Source organism: Hemicordylus capensis, chromosome 10 (genome assembly GCF_027244095.1).
Source record: "Hemicordylus capensis ecotype Gifberg chromosome 10, rHemCap1.1.pri, whole genome shotgun sequence".
Lineage (NCBI taxonomy): Eukaryota > Metazoa > Chordata > Lepidosauria > Squamata > Cordylidae > Hemicordylus > Hemicordylus capensis.
Genome location: NC_069666.1, coordinates 13,985,149 through 14,008,599, shown reverse-complemented (window position 1 = coordinate 14,008,599; position 23,451 = coordinate 13,985,149). Strand labels below are relative to the sequence as shown.

General features: G+C 46.2%; 1 protein-coding gene across 3 annotated transcripts in view; it reads right to left on the bottom strand.

Annotated features, from left to right (window-relative positions):
- The window catches only part of DMXL2 (Dmx like 2), a 92,510-nt gene that overhangs the window by 5,008 nt on the left and 64,051 nt on the right, over positions 1–23,451 (bottom strand). For 2 of the 3 annotated variants that reach the window (XM_053271982.1, XM_053271983.1), the window contains exons 29-42: positions 21,608–21,789; positions 20,474–20,607; positions 18,842–18,927; positions 17,674–17,875; positions 16,772–16,889; positions 14,150–14,212; positions 13,143–13,229; positions 12,684–12,805; positions 11,687–11,828; positions 9,863–9,923; positions 8,744–8,871; positions 6,158–6,235; positions 3,861–3,952; positions 2,993–3,045 (exon numbers count right to left, since the gene is read on the bottom strand). In XM_053271982.1, the coding sequence (XP_053127957.1) occupies positions 2,993–3,045; positions 3,861–3,952; positions 6,158–6,235; positions 8,744–8,871; positions 9,863–9,923; positions 11,687–11,828; positions 12,684–12,805; positions 13,143–13,229; positions 14,150–14,212; positions 16,772–16,889; positions 17,674–17,875; positions 18,842–18,927; positions 20,474–20,607; positions 21,608–21,789 (1,548 nt within the window). The remainder of the gene's footprint in view (positions 1–2,992; positions 3,046–3,860; positions 3,953–6,157; positions 6,236–8,743; positions 8,872–9,862; positions 9,924–11,686; positions 11,829–12,683; positions 12,806–13,142; positions 13,230–14,149; positions 14,213–16,771; positions 16,890–17,673; positions 17,876–18,841; positions 18,928–20,473; positions 20,608–21,607; positions 21,790–23,451) is intronic. The other variant, XM_053271984.1, reaches the window with a different exon arrangement.

Below are 23,451 nucleotides of genomic sequence, written 5' to 3'. Positions count from 1 at the left end.
TCTAGTGCAGTTCCAACACTGGGACAACATGCAGATACTTCCGCAATCTCCAGCGTGAGAGCCATCTTGCTGACCTCTGCACAGTGATGGTGCTTTTCTCAGTGCTGGGTCTTAAGAGCTCTTGAAGGAAAACACTGGGAAGGGCAACACTGCTCAAGGCTCTGTCAATACCTTCCAAGAGGGTGCAGGGGTTCAAGGCGGCTCCATTTCCTGGTCAAGGCACACACCACTAAATGGTGGGCATGGTCCTCTCCCCGTGGTGCCAGGGAGACTGTGCAGAGTATTCAGCTTGGGCGGAAGCTTCGCACAGGCCCAAGAAACAATTGAGTGGCTAGAGTGCTGGACTAGGACCGGGGAGACCCGAGTTCAAATCCCCATTCAGCCATGATGCTAGCTTGGTGACTCTGGGCCAGTCACTTCTCTCTCAGCCTAACCTACTTCACAGGGTTGTTGTGAAAGAGAAACTCAAGTATGTAGTACTCTGGGCTCCTTGGAGGAAGAGCGGGATATAAACGTAATAATAATAATAATAATAATAATAATAAAAATTGGGGGGGCACGCTTCGGGTTGAAGGGGGCCGCCACTGGCCTCGGGGCCTTATGACAGAGAGCTATTTCATGGCTGATCTGCATCTCCATACGGCAATCTTGCATCTGTCCTTCCCTGAATCTCTGTTGTAACTTTGGGCACTCTCCAGCCAAGAACAAGCAACCGCATCGGAGGCCACTTCGTCATGACATACTTGGCAATGCTCGTGCTGCTATCAGTGCTCGGACTGTAACTACTGATTAGCCGATGTTGAGTCTAGCGCAGGACGGCCAAGCGCTGGCTCTGAGGCCACTCCAGACAGGAGTGCAGGCAGAAGGACTAGCTGGGAAAGCCAACCTGTTCAGCAAGGAGGGTGGCGACGGTGGGGTCCGGTTCTATAATAAAGCTTTGAAAGGGGTGGATGGCAGGGACTGATGTCCAAAGAGCCCCTGGGGGGCTCCCAAGGAGTCAGTACAGAAAATAGCAATAAGTGCATCTTAGCTCATGACCTGTAGGACTTTTCATCCATACATTTAGGGAGATTCAACCTTTTTTAAAAAAAGGAACAAAAAATTGTATCCTTTCTGCCTGAAACCTTCAGCTTAGGTACCCCAGAAAGAAAGAGAGAGAGAGAAAGAAACAAAAGAGAGAAAAAGAGAGAAAAAAGAGAGAGAGGAGAGATTGAGATTTAAAGGTTACTGCTACGAGGCAGACACTTACGGCCGCTGGCCTTCATCTAGAGCCAAGTTACTCACAAGTACACCTACTGAAATTAATTGCAATAAACCTGCCGCACTAACTGCAATAGCACTACTCATGAGTCACTTAACCTGGATGTAAGCCAGTGACTGTTAACAGCCAAGTCCTCTGATTTAAGAGGCAACAGAGCTGCGTCCTAATCACGTCAGTGAGTTGGGGAGACAAGAAAGCTCTGAGAACCCCTTACGAGACTTAAAAAGTACCCCAAAGTGTCTGGTGGGGAACCACTGCATTGATTAAATTTGCATAGGAGATAAAACAATAGATCTAAAGGAAGAAAAGAGAATACTTCCCTTGCTTTAGGATGATGCATGCATACATCATTTTTAGAAGAGGCATTGTGCCTCCACTCCCACACAGGAGGGAATGCCTCTTCTTATAGTAACTTTTAACTGCAAAGAGCAAGCACCCTCTTAGCAGAGGCATTCCATCTCCACACACAGAGGAGAGAATGCCTCTTCTTATAACTGCAGATAGCAAGCATCATATAGAAGAGGCATTCTCCCTTCATACTCCCATGCAGGAGGGAATGGCTCTTCCAAGATGGCACTTGCCACTTGCAATTTTCATAATTATGAAACTATTTTATGGCACTGCGTTAAAATTGTGTTCCATTCTATTATGTTGTATTAAACATAAAACTAATAATAATAATATTATTATTATTATTTCCGACTACAAACAGACAAACATCTGCCACACAATACACTAGATATAATTGTAGTCGAGAAGAAAGAAAAACAAGTCAAAATAATCGACATAGCAATACCAGGGGATAGCAGAATAGAAGAAAAAGAAATAGAAAAAATCACAAAATACAAAGATCTACAAATTGAAATTGAAAGGCTGTGGCAGAAAAAGACCAAAATAATCCCAGTGGTAATTGGTGCCCTAGGTGCAGTTCCAAAACAACCTGAAGAGCACCTCAACACCATAAGGGCCACAGAAATCACCATCAGCCAATTACTTTGGTTTACTTTACTGGGAACAGCCTATATTCTGCGACAATATCTATAATAATAACAGCAGCAACACTGATAATAAAATTCAGCCATCCCAGGTCCTTGGGAAGGACTCGATGTCTGGATAAAACAAACCAGTCAATAACACCTGTCTGACTGTGTAAATAAATAATAAATAATAATAGTTCCCACCGCCTGATTCATTGAGGGGCACCTTCATAACCAATCACTAGTCAAAATCCTAATACATCTTACGAGCAATAAACGTGTACCATTACAGTACAGCTGCGTCTGGTTTTGTTTTAAATACCGCTTTCAGGGGGACGGCTCCTCAAGACTGAGGCACACAGGAAGAATCTCTGTCGTGGTCGGAATCTGGGTAATTCTCCCCCTCTGACTTTGGGTAATGATGGGATTGGGAGTGAGGCCTCCTCGGGAGACATTGCACAATGAGGCTCCTATGGGAAAAGGCGCTCCTTGAGGGATCCTTGGGGTAAGCGGGCTGAAATCAGCACTTTGAAGCTGAGGTGACCCCGCTTAGCATCAAGGATGTCACAGTGTATGGCCTTAGGGGCCCAGGCAGGACCAGCTATCCATCGGAATGGCAGTGCCTTTCCTGAATGCAGAGGTGAGTGCGCCATCCAGTATGGGACCAAGACAAATGCCAACTCCCAACTTTCAGGAAGCGCCATAAGCACTGCGAACCACAACTTTTACCAAGGATACGCAACAATAGACCTACCATGGATGAGGCTATTGGCCGATGACACCAGGGTGTCCCACAAACACACATTTCTGCAGGAGAAAAAGACACACGCAAACGCATCGGTTAGCATGACCTCAGATGGGGCTGGCAGCAGGTCCACAGCAGGGTTTCCTGAAAGAGGGATTCCCAGATGTAGTGGACTACAACTCCCATAATCCCCAGTTGCAATGGACTTTGGCTGGGGATTATGGGAGTTGTAGTCCACAATGTCTGGGAATCCCTCTTACAGGGAACTCTGGTCCACAACAGATCCCAGGGGTATCCCAACTACGGCCCACCAGATGCTTTGGGCTTACAACTCCCATCACCCCAGTCACAGTGGCCAGCAGCCAGGGATGATGGGATTTGTAGGCCAAAAGGCACTGGAGAGCTGCAGTTGCACACCCCAGGCGTATCGTGTTCCTAGTTTTGGGGCAAGATGTCCCAGATTCTAAGAGGAAGGTTGCTCAGACAGACATAACTTTTCTTTGAAACCTATTTACAGTCACTCTTAGGGTGAAAGAGAGTTGGTCTTGTGGGAGCCAGCATGCATTGTCCCCTCTGCGAAGAAGGGTCTGCCTTGGTTTGCAATTGGATGGGAAACTACAGGCGAACGCTGGAAGGTATTCCACTGAGGGGATGGAACCACTGCTCAGTGGAAGAGCATCTGCATGCACCTCCAGGTAGGGCTGGGAGAGACTCCTGCCTGAAAGCTTGGAGAGCTGCTGCCAGTCAGTGCAGACAATACTGAGCTAGATGGACCAATGGTCTGACTCAGTATAAAGCAGCTTCCTATGATCCTAAGCCCAGATGTAGCTGCACACCAATGCTGGCATGCAACCTTTATCTTGCCCTCTGGACCTACCTGTTGTCATTGGATTGCCCGGAAGTGGCTACTAGACTTGAAGAGGTAATAAATGCGAAGTCACTTGTGGTTTTGCTGTGGCACTGCCAACTCTGAAACACCAAGGGACACAACGTTAATCAGCCGCATGGCACAAAGCTGCCAGCACCAACTTTGACAGATGCAGTGATCGGGTATCACGGGCGAAACGGCTGGGATACAAACAACTGCTAGAAACGACCAGTAAGATGTTAGCAATAGCTTCAAATAACACAATTGCTTTTGTTTATAAGTGCAATTTCTTGCACCATGGCTGAGAGGGCTGCAAGACAGTTAAAACAGGACAGTCCTAAAGAGCTCCAGAGCTCCAGGAGTTTCTTCAGTTTTAGAAGTTTTTAAAGTTCTGGCTGGAAACGAGCCAGATTTCACCATTTTAAAAGAGAAAATTCAAAAATCCACCAAATCAGGGGACTGACTGACTCATAGCTTTGAAAAAAAAATTACACCAAGTCTTTCTACTATGGACTTCATATGTATGCCAGATTCCATAACAGTTTGCCCATCCATTCAGGAGATGGGGTGGGGGGGGGGGCAAAAGGGGCATGCTGTTACCCCTTTTCATGAAGGCAAAGGGCAGATTTTTCCACATGGTTGTGGAGTGATGGTTAAAAGAGGGTCTTAAGTTTCAAGTTCAAGAGACAAGCCAGATTTCACCATTTTTACCCGTTTTTACAAAGTCACCAAAATTTATGAGATTGATCAATTCTCTTCAAGTTCACTACAGGTGGACCTGACTCCCTTATCCACATGTGTGGCAGGTTTCAAGGACCAACCAGTGATTTTTAGTGAATTTTATTCTATTTCCCCATTCACCTCTATGGGGAAAACCCTGATTCAATTTGGCTAATTCCAAAATTCAGAAGTATTTCTGAAATTAATTTCAATCTTTTGGAATTAATTCTGACTTTACCGATCTGATTTTCTAAAAAAACCCAAAGAACACCAGATTCGGATTTTACCAATTTTTACCGATTTGGGGCAATTTCAGGTAAAATCCAAATTTTTGAATACAAATTTGCACAGCCCTAGTAAACAATACCAAGCTCAATGCGCCAAGGATCTGACGCAGTAGAAGGCAGTTTTACCTTTTCAATTAATTCCAGCTTCCTGTAGATGTTTGCAGTATTTCAAGTACCTCCTGAGTTCAAATTCAAGGGCAACCATGAGGGCATTTGTTCCTACCCATTAAGAGTCTATACATAACCTAAACTACCCTGAGTATAGGAGAAGAGATATTTGAAACCTTTTAAAAAATGTTTTGCACTCTAGAACAGGGACTCTCATTGGCACTTTTTCTACATGCTTCTCAATACAGGGGTTCTCAAATTTGGTCCTCATATGTTGCTGGACTACAACTCCCATCCTCCCCAGCCTTTGGCCATTGTGGCTGGAATTGATGGGAGTTGTAGTCCAATGACATCTGGGGACCCAAGTTTGAGAACCCCTGCCTTAAGGTATACCCCACCGATTTATTCTGCACACACTGATTATCAAGGGGCAGCAGATGGGTCAACATCCAATTACCATTTCTATGGCCATAAACAACACAATGGAATTGCTTTCCTCTGCTAACTGCCTGCATTGCCTTAGGGTGGTAGGAGTCACTTCCCTGAACCAGTGAAAACCTTGAAAATCAGAAGGGCAGGCCAGAGTAGGAGAAACCTACTCTAAATTGGGAGCTGAGCGCACTCCCAATTTCCAGTTGTGTGTTAGATATAAACAGGGTTGGAGGCTGGGAACGTGACTGTCTGTCAAGCCCCAGCTGGGTAGGAAGGGCACACTCTATCCCGGTTCCATCCCCAGCTTCTGAACAAGGTAGGAAAATGGTCCTACCCAGCTGGCGCTTGACTGATGATTGAGCTCCTCGCCTCTGACCTTTGGGTCCCCAGATGTTATTAGAATTCAACTCCCATAATCCCCAGCCCCAGTGGCCTTTGGTTGGGGATTATGGGAGCTGACGTCCAATAACATCAGGGGATCCAATGTTGAGAATCCCTGCGTGTCCAGCATGACGATCACAAATGACAATCCCTACCCGAATGACGATCACGTGACCTGGCCCAGACACACTCTAAACCAGTGGTTCCCAACCAGGGTTTTCTCCAGATGTTGCTGAACTACAGCTCCCAGCAGCCGCAGCCACAATAAAGTGTAGCTGGGGATCCTGGGATTTGTAGTTCAGATACATCTGGATGAACTCAGGTTGGGAACCACTGCTCTAAGTAATACAAACCAAAAGAATGGTTTCTCTTACTTACCAGGTAAGGTTTAGGATTAGTTGCAGTTTGGTTTACTTGCCAGATACTTAAGAACCCCTCTCCATCAGCGACACCACACTAGAAGAGACCAAATCTCAGTCATTCCTATACCAAGAGTCGTGACCTTATGAACATGACACACTTTTTAATATCCAGGGCCGGAGGAGATCTGAGGCTCCGGGCTGCATTTTTAAAGCTTTTTACATAAGAAAGTGTATTGGGTACCTATATCCAAACAAGGGAGCTGAATTTTTGTATAGTGCCCCTTCTGTTAAGAACAGCCCTGCTGGATCAGGCCCAAGCCTATCTAGTCCAGCATCCTGTTTCACACAGTGGCCCACCAGATGCCACTGGAAGCCACGGGCAGGAGTTGAAGGCATGTCCTTTCTCCTGCTGTTAGTCCCCTGCAACTGGTACTCAGAGGCATCCTGCCTTTGAGGCTGGAGGTGGAGGTTTCTCCTCCTTTTAATTTTTCAGAAGAGTACAAAAGAAAGCAAATTACAAAATACAGAAAACTCAGCTCAGGGACAAAAATGCTGATCAATCCATTTTGAAGATTTTAAAATACCATTATAAAATAAAAATAATTTCCAACCTTTCAGGGTCTTGCATATGCAGGGTTTGTTTTTGTTTGCATCAATACAATTCAAAGAGGGGAACCAATCCTCCAGAAAGAAACAATTATAATTTAACTGAGCTTTAGTCCGTGAGTCAGGGCCACAGTTTTAGGCCATCAATGCCAACTCAGGGGACGAATGCTCCTCTGCATTTCTGGCAATGTCTACCTGGCTAGAGATGGAAAATAGGTGATAGCCTACTTTTACTGTGTCATCATCTCTTCTTTATCCTGACCCCCACCAATGTTACCTCTAACAGGGATTCCCAGAGTTGCCTACAACTCTTATAATGCCCAAGCAAAGGCCATTGCAGCTGGGGATGCTGGGAGTTGTAGTCAACAACATCTGGGAATCCCGGTTAGAAGGAATAATCGTCACACAATTAGGGTAACATTTCGGTCATTTTTGCAGAGGAAAGGGTAAGGAGGAGAGCTGATCTTGTGGTAGCAAGAATGAATTGTCCCCTTTGCTAAGCAGGGTCTGCCCTGGTTTGCATTTGAATGGGAGACTTGATGTGTGAGCACTGGAAGATCTTCCCTTCAGGGGATGGAGCCACTCTGGGAAGAGCAGAAGGTTTCAAGTTCCCTCCCTGGCATCGCCAGGTAGGGCTGGGAGAGACTCCTGCCTGCAACCTTGGAGAAGCCACTGCCAGTCTGGGTAGACGATACTGAGCTAGATGGACCAGTGCTCTGACTCAGTATATGGTATATATCTTGGAAATACATTCTAGCAAAATCAGTGGGGGACACTTCCCCCAGGAAATACATGTATAACAAAATATTTGTGCAGCTCTTTGGGAATGCAATGAAATGCAGCCTTCCTACAAATGCAGGACAGACAGGCTGGCTCAAGGTGGGAACTCGGAGGGGGTGGACTCCACCTGCTCGGCATCGGATTCCTTGCAGAGCGATGGAGTGGCTGCTGTCCCGCTAAGCCACCCCCATCTTTGCAACATTCATGGGCTCAACAGACCCGCCCCCACTCAACCAGCATCCTCCACATTACAACTTCTCCCCCGTCACACCTTTTTTTCTCGCTCTCTTGCTGTGCACAGAGAAGGCTGAAACTCCCCAACTGGGTCCAGATGGAGTTTGGCACGAACCATCCTTTGTATGAGACATCATGCCATATTTATAGCTTTGCATTCAGACAGGAAGACTGCAAACTACAAGAACAGCGGCTAACCACAAGAACAGAGGAGGCCTGCTGAAGGAGACCAATGGTCCATCTTGCCCGGCATCCATATGCGTCTGGGATAGGGATGTGCATGAACCACGGTTCGAGCACAGTTCATGAGCGGGGCCCGGGAGCTTTAAGAAAGAAGACAGCAGGACCAGAGAGAGTCTCTCATTCAAATGTAACCAGGGCAGACTCTGCTTAGCTAATGGGACAAGTCAGGCTTGCTACCACAAGACCAGCTCTCCTCTCCCAGTAGGAGATCCCTACTGGGTAGATCCCTGTTTGAAGTCCTGGAGAGTCATTGCCAGGCAGAGTAGACAATCCTGAGCAAGATGGATTAATGGTCTGTCTCGGCATATGGCAGCTTCCTATGCAGCTATAGCAGGTCTGCTCAACTTCATTCCTTCTGCAGATGCTGGCCTACAATTCCCATAATCCTTGGCTATTGGCTACTGTGGCTGGGGCTTTATGGGAGCTGTAGTTCAAAAACAGCTGGGGGGGAGGGCCTAACTTGAGCAGGGCTTCTCAAACTTGGACCCCCCCAGATGTTGTTGGACTACAACTCCCATCATTCCCAGCAACAATGGCTGAAAGCTGGGAATGATGGGAGACCCAAGTCTGATGCAGACTTTGTCTTTTGGCAATGTTTACTAAGTGAAGACTGCAGCTGTGCTTGTGTTTCTCCCATAGTGAGTCTCTGGCCGCCTCTGAGAGCAGCTAACGTCGTGAAATGGCAGCATCTGCAGAAGACTTACATGCTCATTTAAGGAGTGTGACTGGGAGCACTCACCTTGTTGCCCTGAGAATTAAAATACATTCGAGTCACCCTCGCGTTGCCCGCTTGCCGGAAGCACACCAACTGCTGCGGCCGGGTCCATTCGAACATTCGGACGCTCCCGTCCTGGGCTCCGGTAAGGTCTGCAAAAACACCCAAGTGCACACGAGACCAAATCATTAACATGCCACTCGGGGTGGGGGGTTCTCCAGCTCGGGTCCCTGGATGTCGTCAGACTTCGGTTCCTAGAATCCCCAGCCTCAGTGGCCAAAAGGGATTCTGGGAGCTGAAGTCCAACAAGGTCTGGGGGCCTACGCTGGAGAACCCTTGGTCTAACTCACTCAAGGAGATAATATCATGCCCTTGAACCGGGTGGCCCTTTCAGGAGACCAGGTGAGGCGGTCGCCTTGGGCAGCAGAGTCATGGGGCGCCAGCAGCGTCATGGCAAAGTCGAAGTGATTCCTGGGAAAAGAAGTGAAGAGGGGCCCTCAAGCACCCTGCCACCTTCTCCTCTCTCCTCCCCCTGTATCTTTGCTGCAGGAGAACTGTAAGGCCATGGTGGGGGAAAAACATTATCAGCAAACACTCTCTCTCAATTCTGTGCAAATATCATCACTTCCCCACCCACACCCACACCTCTCTCTCTCACACACACACTCACACTCTTACTTACTTGCATTCACGCATCTTGGTGTAGATAATTGTTTTGTAACATACACACCTACCACAAGCACCTCATACTTTAATAGTGAAGAGCGAGCACACAAACACCCCCCCCCACAGGGGTCCAGGGCCATTTGCCGGCCCCCACAACCCCCGGTTCAATTGTAGCCAGGCAGGCCCCTAGGCGTGAGCAAGATGCTCCCTGTTACTGCCATCCGAGCAGCTCTTTGAGCTGACCCCATCTGAGCCTTTCAAGCAGCATGAGGAGAGAAGAGGAAGCAATTGCCAGATCCCTCCTCCCTGCCCTCTGGGCCACTTTCAGAGTTTGCAGGGGTTTGGGTTGGAAAACGAGTTGACGAGGCAGCATTTGCTGCCTCGACTCGGACTCGACTCGGACACATGACTCTCCCGCCCCCTGGCACATTTGACGATTCCCCCCTCTGTTAAAGCAGCAAAAGAGAAATGACTTACAATACTGATGGACGGGATGGGAAGCCATCCTTTTCACATTGTTCAGGTTCCGCTTGATCAGCTTCACGGGAAAGAAATCGTGACACGAAGTTTATACACGGACTTGGCAAAATGTTCTGCACAAGAATACAAACCTATTGCAATCCATGGCATACGATGGGCCACTGTGTGAAACAGGATGCTGGACCTGATAGGCCTTGGGCCTGATGACTGGCAGTGTCCTCTGTAACAGGGATTCTCAGATGTTGCTGACTACAACTCCCATCAACCCCAGCCAAAGGCCACTGCAGTTGGGGAGGATGGGAATTGTAGTTGCCACCACCTGAAAATTCAGTTACAAGGAACACTGTAACTGCCACTTCCAGTGGCTGCTGCTTGATTTTCTTTTTTTTGGCTGCAAGCCATGTTGGGACAGGTAACAGTGTAGGTATCAATGGAGAGTTTACACAATGGAGGGAAGTAGGAAGTGGGGTCCCCCAGGGATCTGCACTGGGACCGGTGTTTTTTCATTTATTCACAAATGATCTAGAAGTAGGGGAAAGCACCCAGGTGGCCAATTTTGCAGATGATACCAAACTCTTTTGGGTAGTGAAATCCAAAACAGATTGTGAAGAGCTCCAAAAGGATCTCTCCAAATTGGGCAAGTGGGCAACAAAATGGCAAATGCAGTTCAGTGTTGGCAAGTGTAAAGTGATGCACACTGGGAGGAAAACCCATCAACTTCAAGTTGATGGGATCTGAGCTGTCGGTGACTGACCAGGAGAGGGATCTTGGGGTCATGGTGGGCAGCTCGTTGTAAGTGTCAACTCAATGTGTGGCAGCTGTGAAAAAGGCCAATTCCATGCTAGGGATCATTAGGAAGGGGACTGAAAATAAAACGGCTAATATTATAATGCCCTTATACAAAACTATGGTGCGGCCACATCTGGAGTACTGCGTACAATTCTGGTCACCACATCTAAAAAAGGACATTGTAGAACTGGAAAAGGTGCAGAAAAGGGCAAGCAAGATGATCAGGGGCCTAGAGCACCTTCCTTATGAGGCAAGACTACAATACCTGGGGCTTTTTAGTTTAGAAAAAAGACGACTGCAGGGAGACATGATAGAGGTTTATAAAATCATGCATGGTTTGGAGAAAGTGGATAGAGATAAATTCTTCTCCCTCTCACATAACACTAGAACCAAGGGTCATCCCATGAAATTGACTGCCAGGAAATTTAGGACCAGCAAACAGAGGTACCTTTTTTTTGGCTGAAAAGCAAAATATTGATGAGTTGCACATTCTGTTATTCAAAGTGTATAAAGCCATGGTGTGGTCAGGACACAGTCCCTATAAGGCAGGGCTGCAGAACTTCAACCCTCCAGCTGTTCTTGGACTACAACTCCCATCATCCCCAGCTACAGTGGCCAATAGCCAGGAATGGTGGGAGTTGTAGTCTAAGAACAGGTGGAGTGCTGAAGTTCTGCAGCCCTGCTATAAGGGGATACAAAATGCAATTAAACTGGAAATTATTGCCATCTGGTGGCCATTGTGCCACATCATATTTTTACAAAACAGAACACACAAACACACACACTCGGAATAGTTTAGGGATGTGAGAGTTGTTCTGAGGTTGAATGCTTTTACTGCCCCCCCACCCCTAGAGCTGGGCCCGAACCGGTTCAGATTTAAACCGAACCGGGCCCAGCTCGACTGTGCGCTGAACTGGACTCGGTTCGGCTCGAGTCCGGTTCGATTGGAGCCGAATTGGGTTTTCTGGTTTTGTGCACATCCCTAGAATAATTGACTGAATTAGAAGAAGATACAAAAACAAAGCTACCTACCACCCCAGCTCCAGTACTTGTCTGTCCGCTGCCTAACCACGGCATAGATGAAGAAGCAGGCTGCATCTGACTCACTGCAAAGGATGCGGTGCTGGACTGAGTGAGTGTTGTGGTGGAACCACGGAAGTCCACGTCATCTGAACTGTAAAAGGTGCAGCCAGGGCATTATTGTTTATATTTCTGATAGTGTTTATACTATTTCCAAAACTGCTGAAATTTGGTGTCCTTATAGATGGAGAAATGGGAGCACCTACAGGCAAGTGGGTACTTGCAAGTACTGGCAGGCTCAGGGTGACCCGAAGATGATAGGTTAGTGTTCAAAAAATTTTTAAGGGGGGGGGACATAAGGGGGGCAGCCATCTCAACAGCCCCCATGCTAATCAAGAGGACGGAATGTTTGTGAGCTCAAGCATTTAACAGTTGACAAGCAAGTGGGCAGAGATAATAGAACTCTGTGGCAAGGGAGGGGCAAAGAGCCAGAAATATATCTGTTTGAAGAATACTCCCATTCTGCTCTCAGTGGGAAAGGTATGTAACACTCTTTTCTCACCAGTCATTTCACAGCTTTGTTTCTCTGAGGGGAAAGGGGTTTGAAAAAAAGCTGGGACTGCTTTTCAAACCCCACCCAAACTGCCAAAAAACAGGAAAAGAAGCTGCATATAAAGTGAGAAACAAATTAGAGGAGGGAGTCTTGTCTTTGCTGCTAACCTTTGATTTTTACTCATGCTCAGCCACAGGCCCAGGTAACACATGCACACCAGGGATATACTGCAACATCTCTGATACGGGTTCATTCTCGTTTATTTAAAAGTCAGCTTGCTGACAGCCTAGGAGCCAGTGTGGCATCACAGACAAGGAGGACGTGTGCATCTTTCAGAGTGAATACTTCGTACATCAAGACACTGATTTTCAACTACGACATCTTTCGCCCTCAACGTCTTATGTGTGCTGCTTGCTAGTTAAAGTTAATCATAGTTACAAAGCAAGAATGTCCAACCTTTTAGATTCTCGGTCAAATTCTTCTCCAATCCATATATATGACTGAGCTGCCAAGAGAGCTGAAACATCAAGTTCTTGCACATCGTGCGTGGAAGCCAACACTATCTCATTGACATTTGCCTGCGCGGCACAAATAGAGAAGCAATTAATGAACGAGATGAACGTCTCTTAACACTGCATGCATAAAACTTGTGAAATACAGTAGACGTGACTACAGCAGTCCCATTCACACGTTATGTTCAACACTCATCCAACAAGTGTCCCGTATTCAGACATTAAGCTGCATTCAGGTACAGATGTTTGTACTTCATAATATTTTCTTTCCATTTCAGACAAAGAGCTAACACCCATGTTTTCCTTCATGTCGGAATAAAGTTTTAAAAAAGAGAGCAGGTGCTCAGCACTTAGGGCAAGCACAACGAGAATCGGGAACTTCAAGCGGGGGAGAAGGTATTACCTTATTGACCGCAAAGGCCATGATCATATCGGACTCCTTGTGTATGATTTTTGCTCTTCCTCCTGGGTAGCCAAGTTCTGCCTCAACCTAGAATACAATGAAAAAGTGAGTTTGTAGGAAATGGGTTCATCCGAACGCTTCGCTGCGGTACGATCGGCTGTGAGATATTAGAAGCAAGCGTGCAAAAGAAGTTTAGTAGCTGTAGAGCTCTTCCAGAAACTCATCTTTGGACTTCTTGCACCTCTCAGAAGCCAAAAGATGCACCCGACGCACAATGTGGGGTAAGTGTCAGTGAGCCGAGATGTCCACATGAGCACGATCAGCTCAGTGGGAGCACATCCTAGTGAGCCAGAGGGGGGCGCCGAAGGAGGCACAGCTACCTCTGGTTCCCGGCAGCGGCTCGAGGGCGCCCCCTCCCCCGCCCCGCCTGAGAGCCCTGCTGCCTGCAGGCTGGCCAATCGTCAGGCAGAACTGATTGCCCGCATTTCTATGATTTTAGAGGTTACGGTGCTATATTAAAAAGAAAAAAGAAAAAAGATTTTACTGTAAGCCACAAATGAATTCTTATACGTGGCAGTGGACACATCTTTAAAATAAATAAATAAAAGGCGATCAATGATGGAAACGTGTTCAGAAAGTATACCAGGGCTGGGGAAATCCTGGAACCCGGTCACTGTGTACCTTAAACCATGGCCGCACAAATTCAGCTCTCCTGCAAGTTCTACCTGATGAACAGCCAACCTGCAGGCAGCGTGATTCTCAGGCGGGGTGGGAAGAGGGAGAGAAAGAGAGAGGGGGGAACCAGAGGCAACTGAGCCTCCTTGGGTGCCCCCCCCCCGGCTCATTCGGACAAGCCGCTATGGAATCAGCGTCTGCACAAAGACCAAGGATCTGCCAGAGAGATTACACAGACCACGTCATCTTCTCTTCAGCAAGAGGGAGAAGGGAAAGCTCGCCCCACCAAAGGTTCAAAGGTGCGCTGGAGGATTTGGGCAACGGGATACTACCTTGGTTTTGCCTCCTTCTGCTACGCTGGTTTGTGTGACCTGCTCCGCACGATCTTCTACAGACTACACAACACCACACGGTCACAAACACAAAACACATGCACAAACAAATATATAAAAAAAAGACACAGAATGAAAACATTCCAAGCGAGAATTTAAAAGACCACCCTGTTACGCCAGCCGGTGATGACAAAGGGAGGGGTTTTTTTTTAATAAAAGGGCAGGGGGCTTAAGCAAATTCGGAATGCGGTGCTGCCTAGATGGATACAGACACGTAAGGCAGAGTAAAGAAACCAAGGAATAATATACACACAGATACTTTGAACCAGCAGGGGTTTTTAAGCTATTCTGTAGGAGGTTTGTTGCATTCATGAGGAGGAAGAGAGACCAACGCACAGAACTGTAATGGAAACAGGCTGCAATTGGTGCAGAGACATAATGCTATTCAGACTCCAAACCGTGCTTTGGCAATAAGGGGGCTTGTGCACTTCTCTCAGGCGCTCTCGCGTTTGGACAGAACCATGGTCAGCCTTACGTCTGCACCAAGGTTTTCATTCACCATAGTTAGCCGAAGCCAGGGCTGCATGACTTTGGCCATCCTGCAGATGTCGGACTGCAACTTCCACCATTCTTGACTATTGGCCACTGTGGTTGGGGATTTGGGGAGTTGCAGCCCGAGCAGCTGGAGGGCCAAAGTTATGCAAGCCTGGCCTAAACCATGGTTTACAAAATTGTTTCTGGCCTTGGTTTCAAGCTGCTGCAAATTATGCTTATTGAACAGGTTGGAACAGAAATAAGGTGAACCGTGGCCATTTCCAAAACTACAAAGAAGGGAGAGAAATGGACAGACTGCTCCTAACTGCTAAGTGATGGTTTGGCAATCCGTCAGTTATCTCTGTGATGTGCCTGTTTCTTTATTTCCAAACAGTTTTTGGCAATTAAAGGGCATGGACTTGATAACCCCGACTAACTTGGCACCTTTTAATGTGGCGATTCTCTTCATTTAGCAGGGGGAGAGTAACTGGCCCTATCCACCCCCAGCACAGTACCTCCAGTGATTGTTGCTGGTGTCTATCTGATGTTGCTCTTTAGATTGTGAGCCCTTTGGGGACAGGGATCCATCTTATTTATTTGTTATTTCTCTGTGTAAACAACCCTGAGCCATTTTTGGAAGGGCGGTATAGAAATAGAATAAATAATAATAATGATGATGGATAAAACAAACCAGTCAATAACACCTGTCTGACTGTGTAAACAAGAAATAATAATCTCTAACAACAGCAACACTGACAATAAAACTCAGCCATCCCAGGTCATTTGCAAGGACTCGATGTCTGGATAAAACAAACCAGTCAATAACACCTGTCTGACTCTGTAAACAACAACAATAATAATATTAAAGCCCAGCATGGTAGCTAGGTAGATGTTGGGAATATCAGTAGCTCAAGTGATGGGCTAATGCTTTGTTTTTATTGTATTTATTTGTGTGAACTGCCTAGAGCCTTTGGCAGTAGTAGTAGTAGTATTTCCCCCATTATTTTTCACAGTTTGGGGGGCATTTTGAGGATTTGGGGGGCATTCCTGGGCACATGTAGACCCCACAGAGCATGGTATAGTAAAGCATTTCAATGATTTTTGGCTTTTCTTGGCTGTTTTTTCACAATGGAATGAAGCACCTAGAACCCTTTTTTGTCCATTCTGGAATCTAACCCCCCATTTCCCATAGGGATAATGCTTTATTACTCACAGTTTTGTTACTCGTGGAAGTAGGCGAGGAATGGATCCCCCGTGAGTAATGAGGTATGCCTGTAGTAACAGCAGGAGGGAGGGCATGCCCTAAACACTTGCCTGTGGGCTTCCCAGAGGCATCTGGTGGGCCACTGTGTGAAACAGGATGCTGGACTAGATGGGCCTCATTGGGCCTGATCCAGCAGGGCTGTTCTTATGATCCTCTCTCTCACCAAGGATCCCCAAATCAATCACAACTCAGTCTATGGCGGCTTCTGATGGCAACTCTATCAGGCAGGGGAGGAAGACCCCTAAATGCAGCAGTCCTAATTCCCTGGTAGAACGGGGCCAGAGCTCAGGGGTAGAGCATTTGCTTGCATGCAGAAGGTTCCTGCTTCAACCCCTGGCATCTCCCGGTAGTGCTGGGAGAGACCCCTGCCTATAACCTTGGAGAGCCACTGCCAGTCAGAGTAGACAGTACTGAGCTAAGTGGACCAATGGTCTGACTCAGTATAAGGCAGCTGCTTCCTACGCTGGACGGGCATTCAAGTTAGTAGAGAAGTCTCGGTGCATGCGAAAAGCTCTGTGTACACTGAGCTCACATATGCGTAAGGGCCGAATGCTTAATGATCAGGGTGGTCGTATATATGAAGATTTTAGGCGCGCACACACACAGCTGTCCCGCAAAGTTCAGCTGTGGGTGTGGGAATAATCAGTGACGTACAACAGCATACCATCCGGCTTATTTTAACAAACGGATGAAGCAAAATAAAGCTGGAACGCCAAGCAATACAAAAAGCACTGAAATAAAAAGGCACTTCAAGATGGAAGGCAACACCTAGAACTTCAGTCAAGATGGGTTGCAGCTTTTTTTCGGGGGGGGGGGGGGCGTACCTCGCTTTGCTTTCTTTTCTTTGTGAACGTGTAACGGATGAAGGTATCCTGCAGCAATTCCTGCTTCACCAGAAAATGCCAGAGTCTCTTAGAGGGCAGCGCCGAATAATCTTTTGATCTACAAAAGGTGGGGGGGGGAGAGACAGAGGGATTAGAGTAGAATTATCTGTGTTTTTAAGCATGTAGGAAATGTTGGCGATAGAGTTCCAGTGCATCAACCTTTTGCACTGACCATCCTAATGACCACCAGGATGCCTCAGGTACTTCCTGTAGTGAGTCAGTCCTCTTCCTTTCCTCCTAGAGAGAAGATGGAAACATCTCTCTCTCCCGCTACCTATTCAGTATGTAGCTGATAGATAGGGTTAGGTCTTGACTACAGCCATGTAAAGAAAAGGTAAAGTAGTGCCGTCGAGTCGGTGTCGACTCCTGGCGACCACAGAGCCTTGAGGTTGTCTTTGGCAGAATACAGGAGGGGTTTAGCACAGCCATCTCCCGTTCAGTATGCGATGATGCCTTTCAGCACCTTCCTATATCGTTGCTGCCCGATATAGGAGTTTCCCATAGTTTGGGATTCTGATTATGAACAAGCTAAGTTAATGGCTAGGCAAGCTGGAAACCCAATAGCCAATCTGGTTCCCTTTTCTATGCTTTCTTGAAGTTCTTCCCCACACGAGCATCTCCCGCCTAGATACAAATAGAGTACACTTATTTCCAAGCTGTTAAATTTTTTTTTTAAAAGGTAACAGTGAATAAGAAAAACAAAGACCGTGCTAATTAAGTAGTTAATTCTTTTGCATTTTTGCAAATGCAGCAGCTGTGCAAATCCAGATCATCATAATGGTTGGCCAAATTTGTTCACTTAAAAATCCCGCCCCCCCAACCCATTAAAACACATCTCCTACTTGAACGGCGTGTTTTCCGGGTCAACCATGGCTTTTATCCGGGCAGCGGCTGCTCCAGGTCCCATTCCTGATTCGGGGAAATAGGTGTTGATGTAATTGGGTGGCGGGCCCTCAAACTGGTCCATTCTTTCCTGTAGAATCTGCTCCCAGTTTTCCAGACTTTTTATCACAGCAATTCCCAGTGGTGACGTGACTGGAAGTTCTAAACAGCAATAGAAGAAGTTCAGTCACTTCTCACCACTCAAACTGTGTGTGCTGACAGCAGTCAACACACCAGCAATCAATCCCTCTGCAGCAGAACAACGGTATTTGGGGAGTTCTTACGATGGAAATCGATACCATATTAGATCTGTGGCAGCGAAGCCTCTGTTTTGCTAAGCTAGTGTGATGGCACAGATGCTCAGTGGCTGGGGAGTTAGCAATCTGCAGAGGAGCAAACAGGGGGATGGGAAGCCTTCTGGTTAAGGGCGGCCTTTTCATGAGGCGAGGCGAGGCGAGGCAGTTGCCTTGGGTGGAAGATTATTGGGGAGCCAGCCGGGTGGCAAGATGCTCCCCGTCACTGCCACCATCGGAACAACTCTTTGGGGCTGATCTGACCTTAGCAAACTTTGCACGGAGCACCTCTCCTCGCGAAGTTCGCAGGGAGCACGAGGAGAGACGGGGAGGCTGCCGGCAACCTTGCCCCCACCTTTCTCCACTTTCAATAAGTGCAAGGCTTAGCTTTGTAAATAAAATGAAAACAGTTCTGAGAACAAAATGAAAACGTTATCTCTCACTTTCAGCCCCAAACCACCAGATCGCAAGTAGGAACAAAGGAAGCTGCCTGCTACCAAGTCAGACCCTTGGTCCATCTAGCTCAGTATTATCTACCCAGACTGGCAGCGGCTTCTCCCAGGTTGCAGGCAGGAGTCTCTCTCAGCTCTATCTTGGAGATGCTGCCAGGGAGGGAACCTAGGACCTTTGCCTGCAGGCAGGAAGATGCTCTCCCTCTGAGCTACAGCCCCATCTCTTAAGGGGAATATCTTGCAGTGCACACATGTAGTCTATGTGCGACATAAATCTGTGGGATTTATTTCTGAGTAAAACTGCTAAGGACCACACTGCACAACTGATTCTCATGGTCTGCCCCTTGAAGCAGAAAAATTAAACACAGTGTAGGACAACTCACCAGCTATTTCTAAACCAGTAATGGGGAAGAAGGTCTTTATATTGTGCAGAGCTAGTTTCACCATTGCCAAATGGATTAGCGCCCAGCTGCAAAAAAGAGAGTAATTTCAATGTTCTACAATGAAAAGCAAACACATTTTTAAGATAAAGGAATGCCTACTAAAAAATAAAAACAATAAAGCAAACGAACAGAATTTAAGGGGAAGAGCTAAATGCTTACATACTGGCATTCTGCATTTCACGACTGGAGGGTTTATCATTCAAACAAAGTAAAACGTTTAGTGTGGTTTTTAAAAAAGCATCAAGCAGTATTCCCCCTTCACTACATTTCATCAATTCATTTTTTTATTTTAAAAATCCAAGATAGAAAACCTGACAGAACCATATAATTAGAATTATTAGTCAAAGGAGATTACTGGCATCTGATGTGTAATTCTACCTTTGGGCCACCTCATGCACGCTTCCAGTAATGTTTAATGCCCAACCTTATGGATAGTTACTCAGAAATTCCTGTATTCAGTGGCTTTACTCTCAAGTAAGCATGCAGAGGCTTACCAAGCACACTTCCCTCAGGAAATAGGAATGTCCCATTGAACTCAGCTGGACTTGCTTCTGAGCAAGCATCCACATGACCAAGGCAAATGCATTTGTAATTTCACAACTGGCAAAGGCATGAGATGGGTTCAAGACACAAGCGGGAGCAACCTTGCTGAAGCTAAACAGGTTAGGTTCCGTTCAGTGTCGGATGAGAGACTACCTAGACACCTGTATACACCAAGTTCCGTGACAGAAGAAAGATGAGATATACAAGTTCTTATTGGCTACAAGATTTGACGGCTATAGGCTACCTCCAGGTTCAGAGGCAGGATGCCTCTGAATACCAGTTGCAGGGGAGCAACAGCAGCAGATGGGGCATGCCCTCAGCTCTTGCCTGTGAGCTTCCCAGAGGCATCTGGTGGGCCGCTGTAGGAAACAGGATGCTGGACTAGATAGGCCTTGGGCCTAATCCTGCAGGACTGTTCTTATGTACTTATTAATAAATAAATATTAGGCTGGTGTGGATAATACTTTCCCCTCCAAAACTGTCTAGGAATATGCCCGTCCTGATGACAATGTCATGCGGGCGGGGGGCGGGGGGGGGGAGACACTTGCCCATAGCTGCTGTACATGTGACTCAAATACTAGTATTTCAATTGCATGTAGAGCAGTAGTTTGGATGAACTACCTTCCCGTGCGACGAAGGAAAATGTCAGGAGGAGACCAAGGAAAGACATCAGGATGGGCAAGCTTTTGGTTGGTTTCCTCTTGAGAACATAAGAACAGCCCAGCTGGATCAACTCAAGGCCCATCTAGTCCAGCATCCAGTTTCAGACAGTGGCCCACCAGATGACACTGCAAAGCCCACAGGCAAGAGCTGAGGGCTTCCCAGCTCCTCTTCACCTCTTCTTTTTGATCATGTGGGATGATACGCGAGGGGGTGCGGGGAGTATTGTCCAAACTGGCTCACTGATTGCTTTAAAATAGAGCTTGAAAACACACTAAACAGGATCCCAAGGACTCTTGCTCCCATCAGAGGAAAAGCTGGGAGCCTTGCACAGCTCTCCGCTTCAGCTCGGTTGCTTCGGCCAGCCACCTGTAAGAGTTGGCATCTTTATGCTGCAGGATCTGGATATCGGAAAGGAAAGCATCGTCGTCGTCCTCATCTTCACTATGAATGCTTTCATCGGAATCGTAGATCACACCGCTGTCTGACAGAGGAAGGAAAGGCTGCAAATGAAAGACAGAGGTTAGTCAGTCATTTTTCCATGATGTGTCAGTCGTAGGATTATGGGACGCTAAGGGTTGGAAGGGGTCTTGGCGGCCTCCTAGTCCAATCCTGGAAATTGTTACAGCGTTCCTAACAGCGTTCTATAAGTATTGCATATGTATTCAACATTCATGCTGCGTTCCAGACGTCTCTGAAAAAAGTATAGAGGTATACTTCTCTGCCTCTGTTAATGCAGCCTAAGATTGCATTCGCTTTTTTAGCAGCTGCATCACACTGCTGGCTCATGTTCAACTTGTGACCGACTAAGAAGCCTAGGCCTCTTTCAACATACATTGCTGCCAAGCTAGGTCTCCCTGATCCTGTACTCCCCACCCCTCAAATTGTAGTCTTACAAGGGTTAGCTTAACAAACATAATAGGAAACAGCATCTTAATACAGGACCACAATCCTACATACTGCACACCTGCAAGGAGGGGTATCATATCTTCCTCTCCATCACTAGACATCTCTGCATCTAGTTTCAGGATAGTAGGGCGATTCAGATGCAACATCAAACTAGAGTTTGGCATTCCATGGCTGAGCCTGGGCTCATGAGCTCCCTCCTTTCCGGGTTTGAGACAAACCATAGTTTACTATTTTGGGCAAACTATGGTTTGCACACATCCTGCAATCCAAGATTCGAAAGTAGCTCTTTAGATTCTGGCCATTATCAGAATTTGAAATGGTTGAAATATCAAATTAGAAGGGATATGTTCATATAACCCCAATATTATCAAATTTGAAGGGCTATGTTACATAATTATCTCTCTTTCCCTCCCCCAAACCCCGACATTTGGATTTAACTATTCACACTGGAAGGGTACCATATCTGAAACACTGCCTCCTTTTAAATATGAATTACAATTTTGAGTGGTGGTGTCCCACCATCAGCTAAGTAGTAGCTGGTAAAAACAAGGGAATCACAAACCAGACATTTTAATAATACACAAAGTGAGTTACCTTTGCCACAAAATAGTCCAACATGCTGAGTTCCGGAGGAACAAATTTTTCTTTGTAGGATGGTCTTTCTGCAGGTACAGGTGGAGGGACCACACTGTCTTTAACAGGTCTCCCTGGCACTAGCATCCTCATGTTGAATCTACGACGATGTTTATCCATTTCTTCTGAGGGAACTGGAGGTGCTGAACACAGAGATTTTAGATAGCTATGTTTGTAGTTACAAACGGACGCTTAAATCGTATCCAGGATTCTCTGTGTAAATTTAAACATGATCAAAAGTGCAAGGACAACAAAAGTGGTTAGATTGGAAACATCACACACAGTGCTATTTGGTGCTAATCTTAAGGTTCATACCTTAAATAGAGAGAACTGTAATCTTCAGACAGATCCTTTGGGAGGAGAAAAGTTACTTCACGTGCAACCGTAAGAGTGGCGATGGTTTAAGAAGTTGCATCAGATAAATCTTCTAAGTTTTAGAATTGTGTTATGCTACAACATAGCCTTTTAAGAATGCTTGAATTAAGACCGTTACTGCGACACTTGCGTGCTTGTTAAATGTCAACAATATGTACATCAAGATGGATTTTTTCATTTTTAAAAATGTGTTTGGCTAGGCAGTACTGAAGATTACACTTACTTTGTAAGAAGCGTGCTTAAATTTACAAGTACAGATCTTATCTCTCACACAAGTGCGGGTGGGGATCTACAGAATAAAAATATTCAGCCATCTTGACTTGTCTAATATTGTCAAACATTGTCAAATACCAGTCAAGCGTTTGTCGAATATCAAGTTTAGTAGAAAAATATGGACAAAGTTTTCATGTTTCATAGGTTAGACATTGATTCTAATGACAAAAAACAACTGTTATTTTGAAATTTTATTCCAACACAAAGTTTTTTTGTTTTGTTTTTAACGTGTTAGCATTGTCAGGTTAGTAAGTCTTAACAAAGTAACACAAATCCAAGATGTTTCCCCCCAGTCCTTTCCTGTTAAATATAATGGGGTCATCTTGAATTCAAGTCAATTAATCAATCAATCAACCAACCAACCAACCTTTATTACAGCCAGAGACCAGCATAGTTGAATTCAAGTCCTTTCTTTGGGGTAAATGCAGCTATAACTTGTATTTAACCTCTATCTTTTAAAGCATCAAATTAAATTCAGAGTCCCCTTCTATTTGGGGAAAAAATGGTAACAGGGTTTCTTGGCTTTTATGCTGGAACCTCAGTGTGAGCTTGAACAGTTTTCATATATGAAAATATGAAGTGAGAGGAAAATAAGTACAGTGATGTAGAGTGTTTGACGAGGACCGGGGAGACCCGAGCTCAATTCCCTGATCAGCCATGAATCTCACTGGGTGACTCTGGGCCAGTCACGTTTCTCTCAGCCTAACCTACCTCACAGGGTTGTTGCAAAGATAAACACAAGCGTGTACACTGCTCTGAACTCCTTGGAGGAAGAGCAGGATATTAATGTGTGTATGTATTTATGTACAGGCAAACCTCATTATCTGCTGATTTGCTATCTGCGGGTTCATGTATCTGCGGTCGGGTATCTAACACCTGCCCTCGGCATATGTGGTGGGGGGAGGCCAAAAAAAGAGGGTTAAATTCGTGTAGCCGCAGGTCAGGAGGGATGACTGGAAATCCAGCCACCATTTTGTAAAAGGGAGCCATTCGTGGCTCATTTAGTAAAAACAAAACAAAACATCCTCTCCCCACCCCCTGAAAAATTGTGGAATAATGCAACAATTTGGACTTCTGGGGGGCATTGCTGAACTGCTAGAGGCCTGCGAAGCATGGTAGGGCAATTTACTTGACGTTCCCTTCCCATTTTTGCCATG